This window comes from Rhea americana, unplaced genomic scaffold, assembly GCF_003343005.1.
Source record: "Rhea americana isolate MKP2758 unplaced genomic scaffold, rheAme1 scaffold_531, whole genome shotgun sequence".
NCBI classification, from domain to species: domain Eukaryota; kingdom Metazoa; phylum Chordata; class Aves; order Rheiformes; family Rheidae; genus Rhea; species Rhea americana.
Window position 1 is genome coordinate 129,815 of NW_028186681.1, and position 24,015 is coordinate 153,829.

General features: G+C 36.2%; 1 protein-coding gene across 2 annotated transcripts in view; it reads left to right on the top strand.

Annotated features, from left to right (window-relative positions):
- RPRD1B (regulation of nuclear pre-mRNA domain containing 1B) overlaps nucleotides 1-23,756 on the top strand; it is a 28,444-nt gene extending 4,688 nt beyond the window's left edge. The window contains exons 4-8 of one of the 2 annotated variants that reach the window (XM_085318377.1): nucleotides 5,906-6,018; nucleotides 7,875-8,001; nucleotides 9,017-9,192; nucleotides 19,259-19,314; nucleotides 21,216-21,306. In XM_085318377.1, the coding sequence (XP_085174503.1) occupies nucleotides 5,906-6,018; nucleotides 7,875-8,001; nucleotides 9,017-9,192; nucleotides 19,259-19,291 (449 nt within the window). In that variant the 3' untranslated portion in view covers nucleotides 19,292-19,314; nucleotides 21,216-21,306. Of the gene's footprint in view, nucleotides 1-5,905; nucleotides 6,019-7,874; nucleotides 8,002-9,016; nucleotides 9,193-19,258; nucleotides 19,315-21,215 lie in introns of both variants that reach the window. The other variant, XM_085318374.1, reaches the window with a different exon arrangement.
- The last annotated feature ends 259 nt before the right edge of the window (nucleotides 23,757-24,015 follow it).

Genomic DNA, 24,015 nt, shown 5'->3' on the forward strand with positions numbered 1-24,015 from the left:
CCCAAATGCTTGGAGGCCAACTGCCCGAAAGGATTCTCTCTTCCATGTCGGGACATGGAATCCACATGACCTCCCAAGTGAGTCTCTCATGAGTGAATGAGAATGTGCAAAGATATTCTGGGAGGGCTGGAACATGTGCGGTCTCTAAATGAAAGTTCAAATTTTATGGCTTTTTCTTGACTGGGCATAGTGCTTAAGACACCTGTTTGTCATGAAAGGACAGAGATTTTGCGTGCTTGAATTCTTGTTAAACCAAGTAAGTGTTTGAAACTATTGATCTGCTAAGGTAACTAGAAGCTTATCTCTCAATCTTCAAGTGATACTTCTTGTCCAAAAAAACGCTGATATCAAATCAAGCTGAACTGGCAATGACCTGCTGCTCAGTGTTGTCTACTGTTTTGAGTGGTGGTATCAGTCAATCCCGCTACTGTTAACTTCTGAACTTACAACTATTTGTACAAAATCAAACTCTTCTCAATTTTAACAGAACTTTATGGGAAACAAAATGAAAAGGAATACAGATGTTCTAAGAACTTTATTGTGCATATCATGGCTAAAAAGTTTTTATCTGGGTAAATGGACATTATTTTTTTTTTTTGGTGGGAGTGGGGAGCAGGGAGAACAGTCCAGACTTTTTCAGAAGTGTGAATATTGCTACCTTCTTGTCAACTCATTTAAAAATCACAATTTCTTTTTTCCAATAAGGGAAAAAGAAACTTGAAAAACTCAGAAGAGTTCTCTTGAGTTTTTTCTCCTTGTTTAGACTAGCTTCTTTTCAAATTAGCTTTATAGTGGTAAGAACTAGTTTCATATTGAATTTTAATGGCTTTCTTATATAAGCTGATTGTTTGTCCAGTTTCTGGTGGGCAGTTATCTATGTAGCAGAAGTCTCTATTTTCAAGCTAACAGAAGATATGTTGTTGTCCATCTTGCATGTTTTACAGACACATTTACCATTTAAAAATTGGAATAAGCATAGTACGCCAATTTTCAGGAATTCAAAATTTTTTCGGGCGTGAGTTTTATATGTTTCCAAAGTAGACATAGATTAGGAATAGGTAACATAAGTATCTTTAGGTTGGTTTAACCTTGTACCATTAAAACAAAATTTTGAAGCTTCTTAGGAGCATCTGTTGCTATGGTATTGAATATTCTCAAGAGTGAGATAGGGCAACAAGTCTATGCGGATAAATCTGTTGGTTTTTAATGTTGCAGTGTGTGAAAGGCCTCTTAAATTACTGGGAAGAGTAGGTGCTGCTTTCAGAACGGGATGGCTCTGCCTTATTTCAAGTATACCAGTTCTACTTACAGTTGTGAAATCTGCCAAAATATGAGAGTCCTGTATCAATGAGAAATCTTTAAAGCTGATTTGTGTGTGTTCTAAACGTGTAGCCCATTTCTATTTCGTTAATAGCAAAGCCTCAGATAAATGTGTATATAGTAATTCAGTTGGAAGCACATGCTGAATACCTGCCATGGAACAGAATGGATTGCATGAATAATGAAGCTGTTCCCTTAAGACAGGTGGGGGTGAAGTACCTGCCCTTGCTAAGCGCTGGGTTCCCTAGTTATGCTTCCTGAAAGTGATGCAGTTTACTACGATGTCATAGTCTTTCGGGTTTCTTAAGGAAATGTGCATGCACATGCAAACAAACTTTTGAATACAGATGTCTTTAATCACAGGGATTTCAACTCTGAATGTATTCATTAGGGTTGCATTTGCTTTCTCAGTAATTATTTTTTATTAGCTAATATGTTTCTTTTTACAAGGAATAGGGAGGAGATGAACCCTTTTTTTTTAAGGGCTGAAAAAAATAGGTCTGTAGAGGTTTGATGTTAAATCCTTTAGGTAATATAACCTATACAGCAGACACATTTTCATTGTCATTTTAATAAGCAGTTGAAGGAAGTCCTTGAATGTACTCTGATATGGGAGTGTCACAAAATAATGTACAATGAAACTGTTGTTACCCATCCTCTGACTGATCTTATATTGCAAATTGAGGCATAGGAAGTAAGAGCCATATTGAAATATGGAGGAAAAAATATCAAAAAGGAAAACAGACAGGGATGCTTTCAAGAATAGTTGAAATAAAGGCATCTGAGGACAGGACTAGGTATCATTTTGGAGCAGATCAGTTCTAGTTATGCTTGATTTGGGATGGACTGGCAAAGAATGTATATTGTAAGAACTTAATCATGAATAATCTAGCTCTTAAAATCAAGGGGTTAGAATAATTGGAAAGTACACTGAAGCATTAGGTTTCTTGTGTTTTGTTCTTCTTTGTCTTCTGGTGTTCTGTGATGGTGGTCTTTTTCCTTCAGGAAGATTAATTTTTTGCTGTATTCAATATTTTGTCCTAAACTGGTTTCTAAAAGTGTCCCTCTTGTATCAGGTTCCCTAGAAAGTGAAGTCTATATCAAAAGTGAATTTTTTTTCCTCTTTGGTTATGATTTTGGGAGGTTTATTTTTGGTTATGCTGGCTGAGGATGATAACTCTGCCACTAGATAAACAAAGCAGTTGAATTCAGCCATTCTACCCTTCAAGTAAACAGTTATCTTTAGAACTTCAGAAGTAAAAACTTGTCTTCGAAGTTTGGCTGTTAATCCAGATCTGGAATATCTATTTGGGTAGAGTTTCCTAGCATGTTACCTTATAGACAGAAGCTTCTGCTAATGCAACCTCTCACAGAAGCTACAGTGGTGTGTTTAATTTAAGTGAGGATTTACCTGTGTTGGTACAACTATGCCATGTGCTTCTTCTGAAAATTAAAGACTGTTTCTTTTTGTGAAAATACAAACTTGTGTATGTCCTACCAGTGAAATGCATTAATCTACATATGGAAATTCTTAGAATATTGTATAGCTACTTCTTGGATGAGGAATTAAATATAACCAAGTCCTCATAACAGATGATAATGTGTTCATTTTAATTTTTTTTTGTTGTTTTTAATCCAAGAAAATATAAAATCACTCCTTATCACAGAGCAAAGTTTTAAACTTCTAGTTACTCTTTTGAATGCATGTACAGATTCCACTGTTGGTTTCCATATCGTGTATGTGAGAGCGTGGAATAAAATCAGAGAAGTCTGTTTACCTCTAAAACCAGTCTTCAGGAGAAGAGAACAAAAAGGTGAACATCCTAGATGGGAAGAGCTCCTCCTCTGCCAGTTTACAGGAAAGCTCACATACCCRCAATACACTGTAAGCCTCCTCAAGCCACCAGAGTGATTTGAAGACTGAAAAGTCAGTTGGTGGAGAAACACATTTACAGGCATCTTTGCTTCTGACACTGCAGCCGTGAGATTAACAAGCTGGAGTTTCACTGCAAAACCATTATGACAGCAATTGTCACTCATTTTGGAGAAACACAGTACTTTGCTCTTTGAAGGCTTTTAGGGAGTAGCCAAATTTTGAGCTATGAAGAAGACCCAGAAGAAGGAGGAAAGCTGACTTCATCTCTTCTCTGAGCAGTGACTTCTCTACGTTCTTTGTGTTGGTGTCAACAGTGAGCTGTTTAGTTTTCCTGGAGGAAACTGTCCATCTTCTATAGGAATATCTTGCTTGTTTCAGAGGCTGCATGTGTGATACCACTGTTGAATTCTGATCGGTTTTAGATGCTCTTATTGTTTTTTTTTTCCCTTTTGATGGATTTGAGAGTATTTTCAGATGTGTAAACTGTAACAGTTAAATTGCTCATGGTTAGCAGAGCTACCTAGGCAGAATACTTTGTGACTTAAGCCTGGCTTCCTGTTCTCTTTCAGAGGTCTCTCTTCATGATAGCCTCTTGTGTTTGAAAATAGTTTTTTTTTTTTTTTTTGAGATCTATATGTAAAGTTTGATTAGCTATTATAAAAGAATTATTTTATTTTTAATTTCTTTTATTGTCTCAGGGCTATTGTATGAAGTTTTTTTTTTTTTTTGGGGGGGGGGGAGATTGAAATAGAAATGGTGTTTCCAGAATTCTTTAGGGAGGCATTCTACTGCCCTTGTTTATCAATCCAAGGAAGAAGATTCCACATATGTGGTGCTCAAAATGCTACTGTAAAGCCAACTGCTTTGTGTAGGTTATTTTTTCTACTTGACACACTGTCTTGTTAGCTGTTATTCATATACTCAGGAAGTGTGGCTTTTCTAGCACATCAGGTAACTACTGATACTTAAGCCTGCAGATATTCATGCACCTATCTTCTTTAGAGTGTTTCTAATCAGACTCATTTAGTCTTGTTCAGACAGAAAATTTGACTGAATGCTGAAGCTTCTGTGTCAGAGAAGCAGGTTAATAGCAAACATGAAACTGGTTTTTGAGGTAGACCGGTGGGTAACACAGCAGGATCAGTTCTCCAACAATTGTTCATGTTTTCACTTTTGTATGCACTGTGCATTCACTCTTCTGTGAATTGCCTTCTGTTTGTTTTGTTGGTTAATTACTTATAAGTGATAAATATGTAACTTTAAGTTCTCTCTTTAGCCATTGTGTAGTCTGCACATTTTTTATTCAATTCTGCATTTTTTTTTGGAACTTAATGGCTGCAGACATTCTTGTTAATCTAGTATCTTATTTGCTTATCAGTCATATTATCAAGTGCTCTCTTACCTCGGTTGTATATGTACAATAGCCATATCATACTCTTTTTCTAGCCTAGGCAGCTTTATTTTAGCATACATCAAAAAATCATCTGATTTTGGGGTAGCTACATTTTCTGTGTTGCTTTGCCTTCCATAGAGTTAATCTGATCTCTAACAGAGATGCATTTTTATCTACTTCATGAAGATTGTTCAGCTTTTTCCTACCCTGCAGGATGTGCAGCACCTCTGACTTTCTCTCCATTAAAATAACATTTTTTCAGCTCACAAGGGAAATAAAATTCAGCATTTAAGAGTAAACCTTTGTTTGCTTCATCGTTAGACTTGGGAAGACTAGTATTTTAAATCAAGAACAATCTTGGATTTTTCTATGAATTTGTGTATATACTGACTGATTCCCTTGAATTCCATTATTATCTTGGTGAGACCTGATTCCATTAAAGAGAGATTCTTAGGACTCTGTCCTCAGCTGTCTTACAAATTACTCTGACTCTTCTGAATTTGATGACAAGTCTGAAAAATGAGTTCTCTTTTGAAGGCTCTGTAACTGGATCAAATGCTACATTAAGGCTTCTGACTTGGAAGATAAACTGACTTTTCTCTTTCAAGCTAGGGCATGCTATGCTAAGGTTCATTCAACCAGCATATCTTCCTTTATGAAACCTTTATTTCTGCAGTGTTATAGGTTGCCTGCTTGGAAATCAGTTCATATTCTATCCATTACTGATGTTGCTGTCACATCTTTTTGCAGAGTTCCAATTCAGTAGAGCTGTTCTGAGGTGTTTATTTTGATGGAGAAGTGGAAGGCTAAATAACCAGCCTTTGATTATGAGAACACAGTGAGCATATGCTTGGTAAACAAAAGAAATTCAAAATATTTTTTCATATGTGTCTTAGGATCCATCTTTCATCCCTACTGGCAGGGAATCCTTACCTACCTGCATTTTATTAACTAGAGATTCTGAGTAGTGTTGAAGACTTGCCATTTATTCGCAAATTGGACATTTTCTTGTCATGCCTATCTTCAGTGTAGAAGGCACAAAGATGAGAGAGTGCAGTGCATACTGCTGATAAGACTGTATCCTTGTGCTTAGAACACATGCACATATAGACTTGTGTGGGCAAGATTAGCCTTCCCTTGCTGGTATGCATTTGAGCATTTGCAATATGATGCCAATATTATAGTCCATCTGTGGTCATCCTTCTCCTTAGAGAGGCCTGCCCACCAAAGCACCTGGTGGTGGTTGGTGCTTTAAGTAGAGGTAGCTGAGGCGTGTAGATCTGGCATCCAAATGAGTTGCTTATATGTGTCTTCAGTTGCAGAGGAGAAGAAGTCTCTAAAGCGGACTTTTCAGCAAATACAGGAGGAGGAAGATGATGATTACCCTGGGAGCTACTCACCCCAAGACCCTAGTGCTGGGCCGCTTCTGGTATGTTGGAAGGGTTGAGGGTGGGAGAAGTTTGGAAAGTGACCTCCTGTGTGGTACAGCCACAAGGTGGAGCTGCCAACAAGTAAAATATATTTACTGGAGAAATTCAGTTGGGGTTTGAGAAGTCAGTGTGCAGTGGAACTGTTTTTTTTTTTTTCATATTAAAATACTGCAGAACATCTGAGTGATTTCTGTTAGTCTAAACCGAAGTCTGAACAGTGCTACCAATAAAGAATCTCAGAGGACTACTAGAAGAACAAGACATACTTTAAATGCTTCCTAAGATTGGTATGATCTCTCAAACTCCAAGTTATAACAGTTAAAACTTTTTTTTTTTAGTGTCTCAAAGTGTATATTAAAAAGCTCAACCTTAGATTTGTGTGGAGTTAGTTATAAAAATCAATTTCAAAGACTTTGTTTTGAGGCGGACATGTTAGTGATGTGGCGGTAATAGGAATGAAATAAAGAGGATCATTTTGACTGTTTAAGGCTGCAAACTGAACACATGTTAAACCATTTTGTMATCTTGAAAAGATAAAAGGTTACACCATCCATCTGGTAGACTGTAAACATTGAAAAATAAAAATAAATTGCAATTGTCAAGGAAATGAGTGGAACTTTTTGGTTTTACCTCCAGATACCTTGCAACTTGTGGTCTCTTGTGATGATAAACATTGTGCTTGTTACTATTGGAAATCATTAATAGTTTGCAAAGAAGGACTAAATATTAGGCAGCAATGGACATCTTTAGTGTTCTGATAAAACTGCAAGACTTCCATAATATATTTATTTACAAGTTATTTTTCAATGTTTTTATTAATTTTCAAACTAAGTATTAAATTGGAGTTTAAAAATCACTGTTGTTTAGAGTTTAAAAATCACTGTTGTTTAGAGTTTAAAAATCACTGTTGTTTAGAGGGCCACCCTTGCAGTTTCAAAAAAAACCCACCTCTCAAATGTGTTGTTCTAAAACACAGAAACAGAACACTTTTTGAGGAATCTCCCTTTCTTTCTCTCTTTTTTTGAGGGGAAGGGGATATGGTTGGTCAAGTGAGGTCATTGCAAGGCAGTACTCATCCAAATCTTATCTTAGGATACCTTGTGAGTGTATTTATTTGTAATGATGCTTTTTTTTCCTGTACCTGAGAATAAGTGAAAGATGAAATTGATAGGATACAGCAGAGTCCATTTTAATTGCAGCATGCTTCTGAAGAGCCAGTTTAGCTAAATGAGGAATATCAATGGTTTTACTAAAGGAGGACAATATAAAGTGTGCTTTTATAGGGATATCTTTCATCATAGTCAAAGTTTATGGTAGGTAGCCAAGTACAAAATTCTAAACCTTGCAACTATAAAAAGCTGACAGACAGTATTGTTTAGATTAATTACAGGTTTTTCTCACTATGTCAGAGTCTACCTGCGGAGTTRAACAAAAGGTGCATGCATGCTCCTGTTAATCTAAATCAAAGCGAAAGTGTCAAAGAAATGCTCAAAATTAAAATAAGCAGACTGAATCTGATGCAAAGCTAAGGACCARTTGTTGTTTCTCAAATTGGTGGTGGTCTTTTTAGCTTTGTTTTAAATGAAAACTTTTCATTCCAATTAAGAGAAGTGATTAACTGCAGGATCTAGAATRTTGATGATCCATTGAGTTAATAAATACTAGGATATTGTAAATTAGTGAATACTGTGTGTTAGGGAAAAATTGTTTAAAAATTAATTGAAGGAAATACTCCAGTAATGGTTGCTTTCAAAGATAAATGACCTCAGAGGGTAATGCAGTGTCCACATCCACAGGAGATAGCATAGAAGTTACCGGGTTTTAATGATAGCCTGCTTGTCTTTCCATCTGGTAGACTGAGGATTTGATCAAAGCCTTGCAAGACTTGGAAAATGCAGCATCAGGAGATGCAACAGTGCGGCAAAAAATTGCCTCCCTGCCTCAGGAAGTTCAAGATGTATCGTTACTGGAGAAAATTACAGGTAGGAAAATTGAAGGTGAATGAAAATGGGTCCAAAGAATAACTGAAAATCTTTGATTTCTACATAATCATAATGWATAGGGGGAGTAAATTTAAAGTTTTATGTACTTGTTTTCTAATTCTTGGGTAGTGAATGAAATATATTTGAAGATGAAATTAATATATGTTCTTCCTTTTTTTGCCTTTTTTGCGTTGCAATCTRCACTTTTATAAAAGTTTTTGTGTTTAGAGAACATCAACAGCATTTTGTAAGAATGTACAGGAAATAGAGGGAGAGTTCTCAAATGGATGTGTTTGACTTTTACGTTGCCTTGTATATTAGGCATTTTAATGAATTTTATCAGACTGTGCTGAGTACACATGTACTTCTTCACAACTACAGAAAAAGAAACTCACTACTCCCATAAATCTGACAGTTAAACTTACTTTTGCAGTTATATTTTAACAATGATCTTAATAGCCATTAAAGGTTTAATTGATTTGACTCTTGTTTCTASAAGTGGTTTAATTTAGAACACATTATGTCATTTATTCAGTCCTTTATAATACACYATTGCTGTGTCCAGTTGTGAAGACTAGCATGCAATTAACACGTTTGCTTATATGGATATGTTAGCAGATACCGAGAGAAAAGAGGAAGAAAAAGTACGCATTATGTTTAAATGTTAAAACCTTCTGGTTTAAATAAATTATGAAAGTGCAGCCTGAAGTTCTAGTTTAATTAATCTGTTATAGAGAATATCTATAGAGATATTTTTCACCTCTAATCATTGACATCTCTGCAAGAAAAAAATATAATCAGTCACATCAGTGTCTGAAAATGCTGTTCTCAAGTTGTTAGTCTTGCCTATTTTCTTTATATTCCTTGTGATTAGAATTCTCTTTTCCTTTTAAGCTAGGACGATGTTTATGAATGAAATGTTATTGTGCACGTGCTTGGTGATTATAGCCCTTCTGTCAAAAGATAAAAGGTTTTAAACTTTGTCCTGTAAATTACTGAACACTTTTGCACGTAGACAAAGAGGCAGCAGAACGTCTTTCGAAGACGGTGGATGAAGCATGTCTGTTACTAGCAGAGTACAATGGACGGCTGGCAGCAGAGCTGGAGGACCGGCGCCAGCTGGCACGCATGCTGATCGAGTACACGCAGAATCAAAAGGATGTATTGACAGAAAAAGAGAAGAAGCTAGAAGTGAGTACTGTTTTAAAGCAGTGCTGGCAAACTGATAGTCTCAGCAAATACTCCCACTTGACTCTTAAGTAAGGTATTTCTGTCAGTGAAGATGATTCTAGGAGTTATATTTCCATTTGGAGCAAAACAGAGGTAAAGAAGAAATGTAAAAACACTGAAGAAAACAAATCAGTCCAAGATGTTTTACTGCATGTGGACATGGRAGGCCCAGAACTCAAAACTTTGTTACAAAAAATACTCATTTACAGAATCACAGAAAGGTTGAGGTTGGAAGKGACCYCTGGAGACCATTTTGTCYAACCTCCATGCTCAAGCAGGGTCACCTAGAGCATGTTAAAGCGTGTTAAATGTTTAGCATTTTCATTTGATTCAAATCCCCCCTTGCCATATTTAACTTTCCATTTCCAAAATGTTAAGTTCYCCTTACCATAAGCAGTTGATTTTTTTATTTGTTGTTTTGGTGGKTTTTGTTTGTTTTTGCTTTTGTCTATGATTGGATGCCTTTCATCTCTCTTTCTAGTCCCTAATTGATAAGCAGACGCAGTTTAAATGGGATCTTCTGGTATCCTTAAACAGCCGCTTTTACCAAYAAGTTCTGTAATCGAGTATAAATTGGGCTATTATCAAAAGATGATGACTTGCATTTCGTGCCATAGCTGTCATGAACAAGGAGGGCAGGAGAGTGTGTAAAAATGAGACTACTCTAACTGGAACTCAGCCTCAGCCACAAGTTCTAGAGCAAGTACATAGGCTATGGCAGATGGTCATTTATCTGAAATGTTCTTTCTCGGAGGAATTTTATTCAGCATTGCACCCTGGGACGAGTATGGAAGTTTAATTAATGATTTTGGTTGTATGTCATTCTACCATCTGTTAAACTGCCCCGTGGCGACACATTAAAGGCTTTCTCTATGCTATCGGTTGCTGATTATTATGAACAGCTGTTGGGTGGGGCAGGAGTTGCTGCAGAGGACAAAGTCTTCTGGAAGGAGACTGTTGTAGCGATGTCATGACAGTTAACAGAACATGCAAAACCTTATCTTTGGACAGCCAGGCAGCACTGTTTGAGGTAAATTACATTTTGGATGTGTTTTTGTAGTGTGTCTTTATACTGTAGTTTCTGAATGTCTTGTAATTGTGCACGTTGCCTTTCCAGATTTGAAATCAGAAAGGCAAGTGCTGATGTTTTGTTCAGATTTACAGTGTTTATAGTAAATAATTTTACTAGCTTATTCAGCTTAAATTTCTTCAAGCATAATGTCTGTCTTATGGCTGAGTCTTTAAAAGATACTTTCAGACATGGGTATGAAGAATATAGTAAAGATGATCATGTTTAGCACATGATTTATTTGCTGAATATTAGTGGAAGTCTTGGGTCAAGCTTTATTTCTGAAAAAAGACATCTGTTTAGTAGAAGYGGATATATAATAGACTTAATCATTAGAAAAGCAAGAAACGGGCAGCAAAATGCTGCACGCAGGCATTTTAAGAGGTCCATAACAATCCATAAATTTTAGTCAGTTTGAGGATATACAGAATTAAGAAATAGCAGTTACAATGTTAAATTAAAATTTCTAACAAACAAACTGAAATGGTGAGGTAAGTGTATTTTTGTTTTTGAAATTCTGCTTTTGGTAAGCAATGTTATTTAGAAAATGTTACTGAGGCAGAGTTGCAAATTAAGCTATTAACCAGATGAACTGAACTACTTTACTTTGTTCATAGAAATAATCCTGGTGGTGGTGATGGGCAAGTTTCTTGTCTACTGTTAAGTATAAACATGCTGTTTAATATATCAGAAATTAAAGAATGATTTTATTAAGCGTCTGGTTAGGGTAGCATCTTTGTAACTCCACCAAAACAAGGTGGCCTTAGTTCTGTGGAAGTTGCAGGAAATGCCACTCTTAAATACTTATTTAACAAGAAGGCAGAATTCACACTCACTTCAAATAGCAAATCTTATCTGAGGAATATTGCCTGATTAAAGCACTTTTTTTTTTTTTTTTTTTTTTTTTTTTTTTTTTTTTTTTGTTTTAATACATAGTGGAGATATGGCATGCTCTGTCTGCTTATCAGTTTTGTTTGTCTTTCATGTTCTGACAGTAAGACTACTGATAAGGGCCAGGATTTTTCTTTGTAGTGCTAATAAGCATTTTAATAGAAGTATCCAAAGTCTTGCAGCAATTAGGAAATGTATTAAAAAACACAAAAACATTTACTTAAGCAAAGACTGAAAGAAGAAGAAAACTTTAAACAATCTTTATGTCTTCTCATAGTATGTTTTGGTCTCTCGAGATCTTTTCCATAATCTTTGATTGCAATTGACTGTAAGTTTTTTTTTTTTTCTCTGGTGAAGTAAGCTTCCTGACTCTGAGATGAGATAGCATTTTGGATATAGATGGATTGTTTACTTCAGTAAGTACCTTATTTCGGTCAAGGTTGCTAGATGGGGAATGGGGGCTCGTACTTAGTAATATAAATCAGGGCTTTACTCTAAGATGTGAGAAACGGGTGATTCAAAAAATCCCTGGATAATTGTTGTATTTGACTTGCGTATAAAATGAAGTCTTTCATTATGATAGTAACGAAAATAGCTAATCTCACATCTTTGGAAAAGCATTTGCTGTCTAAAAAGCTACAGTTGTGTACTTATCCTGTTAGTATTATCCCTATTGAAACAGCAGATTCTCAAAATATTATATACATAGATTGAGTATTTATTTCTAGGGAGCTGATGCCTAGAATAGTTTACGTTACCACAACTCTATGGCACAGAATTTTTGTCATCAGTTGCAGAAGAGCTGTTTATCAAGGAGCAATATACTGAGAAAGATGGTCTTACACAACAAGTAATGCTTGAACGTTGGTGAAGATTGGCACGAGTGAAGACTCAAAAAGCATAATGCTAAGAAATACTGGTAATTTGAAGGGAGAAAGCTAATACAGGGCCTGAAAGTTAAAACATATGGATAAAGTCTGCTTTTAGTATAGTAATTCCCAGGCAGCAGTTGAATAATGTGAAGTGTAATAATGAGTATTGCTTTATTGAGAAAAGATTGTGATGACTTGATTGTAGTCTAAAAGTACTTACAAAAAGAGGAAAGCATAATTCCTTTTATTCTGGTAGTCACCTGCAGAGCAAAATTGCCCAGATCAAAGCTGATGATAAGCAGGCTATAACAAGGCATGTATTTTTAAGAGTAAATATTATTAGGTTAATTTACTGAAAGCTATCATGGCTTCTGTCAATATCACTTGATATCTGAACATTGTATATCTTCCTAAAGAATGTGTCATCTCAGTCCAAAATTGTGAGCTTAATACTGCAACTGCTAGATAATCTTCTATGGCCTGTACTAGATCAAAGTTCCGCCTAGAGTCTTGTAATAGGTGTAAGGTCCAAAAATCTATTTTCAAGTGCAGCATAGGAGCAAGAACTGATATTTCTACTAAGAATGAGATAAAGTGACTTATCTCATATGAATATTTAACTTTCATTAGAAGTTCTATGCCTCATGTTATTTTTGGCCGTCGCTGACCCTGCTGCAATTACTGAATGCCATCAGTTAGGGAGGTTCTTTTTTTGTCCTTCAGCACCTGAGTCTGCGTAGGGCATTAAGGGGAGTTGTCTTTCTGAAGTCAGTGTGATCTTTTTGTAGATGCATGGCAGACAAATAGGAGGGAAAAAAATCCAGGGAATCAATTTGGATAGAACAGAAATAAATGGGAGATATTTGCAGGAGGAAACTTCGATGTTGGTGTAACAGATGACTGTAAAATGAAGTCAACTAAGTAGATGAAACTAGAAAAATCAAGTGAAAGTAGTACTAAAAAAGGCAAATGGTGTGGAAGCCTTATGGGTATCTAAAATAACTGCTGATAGTATAAAATATGGAGTAGGATGAAGGGAGGTATTTTAATCAGGAAAAGAGGAGAATGCATTCAGGATTTTTGCTTTGGTATGGAGTCACTGGTGCTGAGTTTTTCCCCACACCCTCCATCAGTCTTGTCTACCTGCATTTGTAAAAGGTAACATTAAGAACATAGTGTAGTATATAGGGTGTGTATATAGTTATAGTACAGGTGTGTATATAGTGTGTGTGAGGGTGTGTATACATGTGTGCTTATATATGAAAGAATGTATTATATTTAAGATTCAGTTTAGAGTAATTTTTCTGGTTGTTCAGCTGCACCTGAAAAAACTTTGGCTTAGACTCTCACTGAGAACTGTGCATGTTTTTGGTGTGTTTTTTTTTTTTCTTTTTGTTAAGAAAATGGTTTCAAGACACCTTTAAAATCTACATGTTGTTTAATCTGTGCAATCCCTTTTTGATAATACATATTTGAGGGTTGAAATACATCAGCGTTGTTGATTTTTTTGCTGCAGCAAAGTGAAAAACTGCTTGCCACGTTAGCATTTTTTTTTCCAGTTTGCTTTTGAGGTGTGTTCTTCTGCACTAAATTTATGAAATGGAAGATGTTTCTCTCTCCATTTTCTGACTTCTTGCAGGGACCAAAATAGCTCAGCTAGAAGAGCATTAGACTAAAGATCTAAAGGTCCCTGGTTCAAGCCTGGGCTTCAGCGAGGGGGGTCCTTGTTKCTGCAGCCCTGTCTAACATGCTCTAGGTGACCCTGCTTGAGCAGGGGGGTTGGACTAGATGATCTCCAGAGGTCCCTTCCAACCTTACCAATTCTATGATTCTATGACTGTATAGTTGCAAGAATGCCCCAAAATATTTGCTGTATTGACTCCAAAGTTGTTCTTGAGTTCTGACAGTTGCTGGAAAACAGTTTGTCCCCTTGACGATAGAACACATTTTTCTGAAGTCGTGAGACCGGAGCCTAAGTGATGCACTTTGCAGCTGTAGGGCTGCAGGTTTGTGGCTTGCTCTGTCAAGCAGCCATACTAGTGTAGTGCTGTGCTTGAACTGATTAGCCCTGTAGAGGAGAAATGGCAGGGTAGGCTCATTGTCATGCTTGTGCAGCTCCCTAACTTTGTACCAGAGCAGGTTCAGGTCTCTTTTCAAGGTTTTACATGGGCTGCGACCCAAGCCCGGCACGTGTCCACAGAAATTGCTTATGAGGGCTGTGGGCTCTGGATTAGGTCTTTAACATGTCTAATCTCTCACTTGTGTTCAGCTGAATTTGGATTTTGATTTCTTTCCTCTTGGGTTTGTGGGTGGGGGTATGTTAGCAGTTGTCAGCTGCCGTCTTTGGATTGAGAAGCTTTTTATTTCTATGAATGTAGTGTTTCCTTGTAAGGCTAATTCATGTCTCCAGTTTTCAGACAGGGTCTTTAAAGTTGCTTTCTAAGAGGTTTGGAGGTTATAACTGATGTGGAGAATGCTATTCCCCCCCCCCCCCAGTTCACTTGTTGGTAATTCTGCTTCGTGCGCTGGCCAATGCCTTCTGCCTTTGTTTGGGTAAAATAGATTTATGCTTATCTGGTATGAAGTACTGGATAGAATACAATTTTAAAACTGGGCTTGTTCAAACAGGACACTTACAGGAATGTGGAGGYGGATGGCTTTGGAGGCAGAAGAAAACTGCTGATATGCTAAACATGCTGCATAAATTGGGGAATGGAAGGAGAGTGCTGAACTACTTTTTAAAAGGCAAAAAGCAATAGCCTGGTAGGAGCTCAAGTGAATCCATATGTAGCATGTGATTTGGGAATCTTCTGTAGAGGAGTTTTTGAGCACAGGAGTAGAATTAAACTGTAGACTTTTAAAATTACCTGATAAATCATCAATGGAAAAAATGCTGTTAGGTGATGCTCTAGGTATTTAGTGGCTATATTGGTTAATAATAACCTAAACCTCATTAAGTATCTTGCGGTTTTCATGTTCAGGTGCTATTACTGAAAATTTTGTCAATAGCTAAGATTAGAGTTTATGTATGCTGTTAAAATACTACTTGAGTGTGTAAACAGCTATCCTTGCTTTAGAAAACTTTCCACTTGCAGTAATTTTCTCCCAATATGTTTCCTGTTGGTCTTTTTTTTTTTTTTTTTTTTTGTAGATATGCTGCCATTGTGACAGTCATATTCTAATGTGTTTTAATGAATAGATTTTATGTCCTTTACATAGGTTAAGCAGCGAGCAGCAAAAGCAAAGGAACATCTAGCTCTAATAGTGTTATATATTTAATATTTTTAATTAGAAATTTTTGCATGACTTTTAGCATCTTACTGTCAAACCTCTTACTATAGTATGTACAGTTGTCAAACTTCTGTTGAGCTTTTTTTTTTTCCCCTTCCTGTGGCAAGTATTTTGCTTTCATATATCTGATTTAAGCTACACTATATCAAAGCTGAAGCTGACTGACTGCTCTTCCTATTCACTTTTTAAATTCTCATTAATACTTAAATAGATGTTTTTCAGTAGATGCAATTGCTGTGATGACTTAGAGTGATACTGCTTGACCCAGAATAGGAGTGGAAGTGTTCAGTGCAAAGTCTAAGCTAAAATAAAATGAAGTCCACACTGTGTAATCCAACAAGGTGAACCACACCATGCAACAGTCCTCACAATTTYAATTAAAGCCGTATTTATAATGTTCAATCAAGGCTCCCTTTGAATTAAACGCTTCCATCAGGTCTTAAATTTGTTTAGTGGTGTTTATTTCTGATTTTGTGTTTGTTTTTCAAGGGCTAAATATCTAATTTGCTTGACCACTGTGGATTTAGAATTCCACATACTGAAAGATAATGTTGATTAGAAAAGGCATTCATGAGGCACAGTGCCAAGTTTCATCCTCAAAGTCTTGCTACAACAAATATCTCATTATTTTGCCTAAAAAGGCAAATAACATCCAAATACCATTAATCTTAATGAAAGCCTGCTATGCAGCGAGGCAATTAGCTAGACACGTAGAGTACAAACTGCGACCTCGGAAGCAACAGTTTCTTTTAAGTGAGCTACTTATTTTTTCAGTTTTATGAAATAGATGGACCTTATGCAAAAATCTGCAAAGTGTTCTTTCAGAGCATGTCATATAAGGGAGCTCACTGGAAAACGTGATTCTTCATGAAGTCTATTTTCAGAGTCGTCATTGCAGAATATAGGCACAACATGTTTTGTGGAAAAAAAAACCCACAGAGCCTAGAAGGGGTTACATATCTCTGCTTGCACGTGTTCCTGAGGAGAGCTTGTGTATGTTGCTCAAAGTAGAGATCGCAAATTCAAATGAATGTGCCTTGGACTTCGTATGAAAGTAACAAGGTTTATGATTACTTCTCATTAGTAGGCATTTCTTCCTTGTTCCAGAGGGAGTTCAGAATTCTCTGCTTCTAAGAGTGGTTATCTGGAAGAGATGGACTGCCTCCAGACTGTGCTCGCCTAGGCGGCCTTCGTAGCAAAGCATTGATAGCTGTCCTCAGATCACTGTTTTGTTCATGCTGCTGCCTTTTGTTAGGCCTCTCAGGTGCCTCAGTTCAGTCAGCAGTCCCTCATTCAACCTTGGTGTCCAGTCTCTTTGGTCCTTTACTGCTCTTCCATGAATCAGCAAGACATCAGTACCAGGACAGAATGGAAACTGTTTAGCATAAGGGAGACAGCCTCTCTATTGCAGTCTGTGTTGTGCATCAAGTCTGTCCAGCAAATGATCTTCTCTTCTAGGAAACTTTGGTTCCTGAATTATTCCCTTAAAACAGTGTTTCAGTTCCTGAACTTAGCGACCCTTTTCTAAGCCAGAGTTCTTAATGTCTGTGGGGCTGTTGCTACCCTTCCTTGGGAGAAGGGGTTTCAAGGTTGTTGGTTGTTTTTATTTTATTTTTATTTTTATTTTTTTAACCTGGTAGGAGTTAGGCTTTACTGCTTTAACCAAAACTTTTGTTTAGAGTAGTTAATGCCTGAATTATCCTACAAAGAAGGTATAATTACATAAATTGCACAGATGTGGTTCTCAAGGTGACTTGAATTATTTTGTCATCGTATCTGTACAAAAGTCTTTGTTCAAATGAAGAAGGTATTTCTCATCTATGAGAGCTTTATGGAGCTCTCAAAGTTGAGTATCCCTTAAAATTGAGTTATGCTAAGAACGGTGTTTTCCTAAACAATTGAAGCTGTTAATGCAACTTTTTCTGAGATTTAGAATTGTTAATCCATAGATGAATTGTTCCTAAACTTGTATGCAAACTGTGATTCTGTCCCACTTTTTACACCAGGACAAATATACATCTTGATGATTATTCATTCATAGGAGTGTTTTCTCAGAGCTGGGCTATCAAAAAGAAAGCATTTCAAAGATTCTCATTCCCCCTAAATATTTCCATCAGAAAATAAATTATACTGTTTGAATTTAATACAACTGTACAATCACACAATTGGTCTTCAGTTTAAAGCATAGTGTTTTAGTCCTAATCATCCATTGTAAGTAGAGTATTCTAGTCCTCCTGTCAGTTTTTCCACTGAAAGTGACAAGGTATTAGTCTTCCTATGTAGGTAGATATTATATTACATTTATTTTTACAGAATTCTCGTGCATGATCTTGGCAATTTAAGCAGTATTTGGGATTTTCCTTGGCTTATACTTGGAGTTTGCACCTTCTGCCCTGTTTATCAGACTTGCTGCTCTTGCCAGCTGTCTTACCGTTTGAATTACTGCAGCCGTCCCCCTCCTTCCCCCTNAAAAAAAAAAAAAAAAAGCTAATATTCAGCCTTTATAGAGTTTGGCATTCTTGAGAAAGCACTGCCCTTTCTTTCCCAGCTTGATATCCATCAGTCTCTGACAGGGTCCTGAATTATAGTTTTAAGATTGTGATTTTTTTTTTTTGGCAGAACACTATCTCTGAATTTAGCAACATCTACCTTCTATCTATAAACATTTGGCATATAATAAATACTTTTGCTGTCTATATTCTATGTGTGCAAGAAGTGGTGTTCTGCTGTCTCCCTGCCTCATGTTAATCATCAAGTTGCCAGACTTCAGTAGAGCATTCAGCTTACCATCACTCCCTTTTCCCTGTGTCAGCTTCCGCATTCTCTCAGAGAAATATGATAAATGTAGGAATGCAGACTGCTGAATTGGTGCTTCCAGTTCTCTCCTCTTTGTCTGCTCTTTTTTTTGCATTCATGTTTAAAAATCCATCTGTCTCTTTTTTGTTTTTTTTGTTCTCTGTCTTTTGAAGTTTGCTTTCTTGCCATATTTCCCTATGTGTGTTTCATGCCTCAGTTTTACTCTTCTGTGCTGTCCATTGTCTCTCCTTTCATTAAAATGTTTGCCCTGTTTTGTATTGGTTAAATGAGTAGCTTTGGAAGGTGGAAGGAGAGAAGAATTAACTTCAGCTCTGGCTGCTCATATTAAATGAATTTTTAAAGTCTTATGCAAAATCCATTTTATATCCATGATTTATTTTTGTTATTCATTGAACTGCTCTTGCTTCTCTGTTATACTTCTGAAGGTAGAGTGACCTGTCTTGCATGTATTTAAAAACTGAAAAGCAGAGGCATCAGGATTTGTATCCTAGCTATGATGATTTCCTACTAATTCCTTATGCTTTATTTTCCCTCCCAACTGCTGGTGAGTTTTAAGCTGTTTTGCAGTTAGCCCATCATCTTCCCTGATACATTGATTTGATTAATCTTGGATTGCAGAAGTATTTCTCAGAGTGGTATGACTAGGGATGTTGAGTGTGTTCTTATTTTGATTCTGTCTCCTGTTAAAACAGAACAAAAAGCAGGACCATAAATTAATGGGCGCAGCTTCTCTGGAGCTGCTTTTTGTTATTGTACTTTAGGCTTGTGAACAGTACACTTTATGAAATTGGTAGAGCTTTGTTTGAATTTGATTATTTCAATATATTGTTCCATGTACGTTAACAAATGTGGTTGATTTTAATGTTATGTTTGCTCACTGGTCCTTGTAAAATGATAGAGGTTTGAAATTGGCTGTTAAAGGACATTCTAGTTTGGATGTTGGCTGGAAATTTACAGAACATATTTATATAACCATTGCGGATATAGGGATATTCTTTATTTTTGCAATCAGCTCTGCTGCTCTCACTATTATAATTTAAATTAATAAAATACAGAGAATGTAAACCCATTGCTTGTAACCCTGTAGGAACTGCTCTGCTTTGATATTTGGAGAAGGTGAAGAGAATTTCCATCGTTGAGAAGGTTAGAAAGATTGGATTAAAGTTGTAAACTCTTCAGAAGGATGTCTTGATTAAATGTGTTCCTAGTTTTGTTTGATCTTCAAAGATAAACTTAATTTCTCTGCTAAACTGTTCTTTCTTTGCCAAGTAATTAAGAAATCAAAAGTAAGTTAATATTAGAAGTGGCTGTACAGAAATCTACTCCATATACTTTTTTTAATTTTTTTTTAATTCTATTGTTTCTTGCATTCTGGAGATGACATGAAAAAATATGTGACATGGGCAATTAGGTTAAGACTGGTACATTCCAAAAGAAGTGATACAATATCTATTTTTTATATGATTTAATTAGCTATAGTCTGTTACATAAATATTTAGAATCACATAACTTTGAAAATTATGTAACTATCAATCCTTAGTTGAGCTTTTGTGTTAGATAGTGTAGTTGGGTATGAATGTATTGGTCTGCTCTTAAATGGTCTCTATGCATAATTTAACAAGGTAAGGTTGTTTTATTTCATTTCTGGKCTCCAAACTCTTCCCTATCTTCTCATGAAATACTGGTTTCTTTTGAATAGCAGAGATTTTTGAGGATTGATATATATGGAGAAATTATTTGCAAGTTCTCTCTCTTTTTCTCTCTCTCTAACTTGTTGCTTTTCTCCTTTTGTTTTCATGCAATTCTGAAAATTTTAGTGATTATGTTTTGTTTGGTTTCAGTCCAGTCTGGATGTGTTTTTCTCTGATTTACATTTAGTGATCATATGCGTATTTCTGTGTTACTTGCTAATATGCCAGTCTAATGCGTACAGCTAACATGGTTGCTAATGAGTTGTCTAATATGGTAGTTACAAGTAGTAATATAATGATGATTTCTGTTTATTCTTGGCTACTTTCCTGTTCTTTCCAGAGAATATCTATGCAATATTTCTCTTTAAATGCATGCAAAAGGAAGTCTTATGTGCAGTATACGTGAACAAATACGATATTTTGAAATTGATCTAGTTTTTCTCTAGGACTATGATACATCAAATTAGGAAGTTTATCCCCCTTGCTTTTATCCAGATAGGGTTATGGTGTCTGCAGGTATGCTGTCCTGTAGAACGAGGCAGTTAAAAGCAAATAATAGAGTGATGTTTTTAAGGAAAAGTACACATCATATTAAAGCTTAAAGCATCAATAATACAAGGTTGGATGTTGCATCCTTTCAATCATAAAAGCTGTCATGGTTTAAATTAGGGTCTCTCACCTCATGGTTTTGCTTTAGGTATACTTGAAGATCTCTAACTGCCTCTAAAACTTTCAGAAAAATGGCAGATTTACAAAAGCAAACTAGGGGTTATTGTGTTATTAGAGGAGACCCTATTTCACAACCAATACTTGTTTTTGATTTAATAACTGAAAAGGGAAAATGTGGTTATCTAAATATTCAAAGCTGATGAAGTTTGAAGAAAGTGAACATTTTAGCAGAACAGTAATACCTTCAGTGGTACTGCCAGCTTTATCAGTGGAAGTATATCTGAAGAATGCTCTGTCATTATTCTGTCTTTGATGATAGAAAAAGACAGTTGCACAGGGAAGAATACAAGAATAGAGCAACTGTATAGTGATACTTCTCCTAAATACTCTCCCAGACCCTAGGGAGTTTGAATTTGGAGGCACTTTGTTGTTCCTATTGAAGAAATGTATCTTAGAGCAGGATTAGTGGTTCTAGGATGCCAAAACTTGTGGACTTCCTGTTAATATCAGCTTGTGAATTTGAATGCAAGTGATAAGGTCTGTTGTTGTGCCTACACTTGCTCAGAGAGCTAGGACCATGCCACTTTCTCCCACAATCATCACCTAGAAAATACCTTTAGTTTAACTAAAAGCATTGTTAAATAACTTGTGTTTAATCCTTGTTGCCTTGTCTCTTTCCCTCAGGAATATAAACAGAAGCTTGCTCGGGTAACTCAGGTCCGCAAGGAGCTGAAATCCCACATCCAGAGCCTTCCAGATCTGTCGCTGCTGCCCAATGTTACAGGAGGTCTGGCACCTCTGCCGTCTGCTGGTGACCTGTTTTCAACAGACTAGAACAAATGGTATTCCCCAGTTTCCATTATTACCAGCAGAAGTAAGAAGACTGGTGTTGACTGGAAATCCAGTCTTCCAAGATCTACCGTAGGAAGGAACCTGTAGACCCTGCTTTCAACCTCTTGGCTGCTCATGCTCACCCTCTCTCTGTGTACATTGGCTCACGCTGAGGGGAGGATAAAGAGTGAGTTTTTTTGCGAGCTCTAAAGGATGTGGGGATAGTCCATATAGGCAGACTTTTTTCACGTTTTTCCCCATACTCTTTCTGTATGCTCTTAGCACTTGTTACCCCCACAAAAGTCATGAGAATCATGTACATATATACCTGGAAAGTTTTTAAAGAAAGGTTGACCATATAACATTTTTTCTCTATAAAAGTGTGTATTATTTCTGAATCAGTCTTGTCTGTTTTAGTTGCGTTTCTGAACCTCATATCTGAGAACAGTGGAGAGGCTAGTGGGCTTCCCAGGGATGTGTATGTGTGCAGATACTGTACCATGCCAACGTAAGGAAAAGGTATCTATTGAGCAATGGTGCAGATAAATATTTTCTTAAATCTACAGTTCCTCATACTGTTGTAGGGCTGATATGAAGGTAGTTCCTATTTGGCATGTACATAAATTGAGACTTGCCACAGACAATAAAAATAAACAGCTTTTCTTTGTGAATTAGAGAGAGCTTCATAATTTACTCTCTGCTGAGCAGTGCAGAACTGGATATTACTTAAACAAGAGTGGAAGTAAATTTTGTTCTAGCTACCTTAGATTTATACCACATTTTCCTTCTCTATTACACAAAAGTAGATGGTTACAGAAGCTTTGGTTTAACTAGCAGAGAGGTTGGAATAGTGGATTGCAACCGGTGATAGCCCTGTGACAGGTACTGTCTGATTTACTCTGAGGAAGATTACATTGAAAATATTCTATAAATTCTCTCTATAGCTTTAGTGAAGCTATTTGGTGGACAGAAGTTAAATGTGGTATAAATATTTATTTATATAGAAAATAGACCCATATGTATGCACATATCCTGTATGTATACGTGCCATGAACATGCATGTAGATATTAGAAGGATGTACTTAATTTTGTGTCACAGATTAATGTGAGTTGATTTTATTATTGGGAAAAGTCAAAAAAAACAAAAAACAAACAAAAAAAAAATTTAAAGTACTCTTTAATTCCATAATTCTGCTAGCTAATGTTTTAACTGCCATGGATGTAATTAGATTTCAGTTTGTGTGTTAGCTTTAACAAGCTGGACTCTCTAATCATTAAAAACCATTCCAATCTGGCTAACAATTCTGTTTAAATTTAGCACCTATCACTATAAAACATCTTAAGTTTCTGGAAACACTTGATCTGATAATACAGGTTTTGTAACACAGAGGCTGAAATTAGCTGAAGTGATGTGCTGTGTTTGTGCCTCCCTATAGTCTTAAGCTGCTGTTGTCAAAGACATGAGAGGAAACCTACAGAAATGCAAAGCTTGTTCTGCGTTCTTATTAATTTATTTTACAGGGTATTCAGTAGCATATTCAGCATTCAGTTAAATAATACAGCGTTTTTGGTCATTAAGTTGTCAAAAAGCTCCTGTGCTTTTCTTACTGACACTTCACTTTGTCATCGTTGTGTCGTCCCCCCCCCCCCGCTTTTTTTGTTAAATTTCTTGCATCCTTACTACCCAGCCAGGAAATATGCTTTCCCTTTAGTTTACAGGAAAATTCCGGTGACAGAAATACTTTTTCCATGAATTGGTGTGATTTTGCAGCCCTTTATGGTCCAAGCAATATTTAGATTAATGCACTGTATAGTCTATCTGCTTTTGCCAAAAATCAAAAACAAGAAGAAACAAACCTCAAAAACCCAAACCAAAAGATCCATTTCTATCCTTTTTCAGCTCATGGTGTTACCCTGAGGCTGTTTTAACCAGTAATTATTTTGACCATTGATTGAATGTGTATCCATTATAGAACAAAAAAAATTATCATTAAAAAAAAATTATGTAGACAAATGTATTGACATCTCACACTGTTGTTTTGAGCAGATCTTCTGTGAGAAAGCTGTATGTCTTTTTTTTTTTAAATTGAAATGTTTTTTTTCCAAATATACATGTGTGTTTTATTTTGCTTAATTTAAATGAAGTCTCGTTGTTTTTAATTTTATTTGCTTTACTTTTGGGGCAAAGGGCATCTGGTGAACTGGGTGAAATTCTCTCAAGGTTAAACAGATTTCCCCAAGGTGTGTCTTTTTTTTAACAAAAGCTTAAATCTGTATATGAATTGATTTTTAGGAATTAATTTAGAAGTATAGGCTGCCATTTGTGACAGCAGTATATTCTGAAATGTCTCATAGATATCTATTTTTGAATAAAGAGGGTGTCGTTGAATAGTACTGGTTTTATTATTATTATTACTTTATTCACAATACCAGTGTCACACTGGCACACCATGGGCTTTGCYTTATCTTAAAGGTCTGAAGTCAGAGGGCAGTGACTGCTGACCAGTCTGCACTTCAGAGTTTGTAGGTGTGGGGTAGCATTTGAACTTGCCAAGTTAACAGTCACATTTTGCGAAAGTTTACAAACCAAATCAATGTATTTGGTTTTCTTAGCTCATCACTACAACAAAAATAAAATATGCTGTCCTGGACT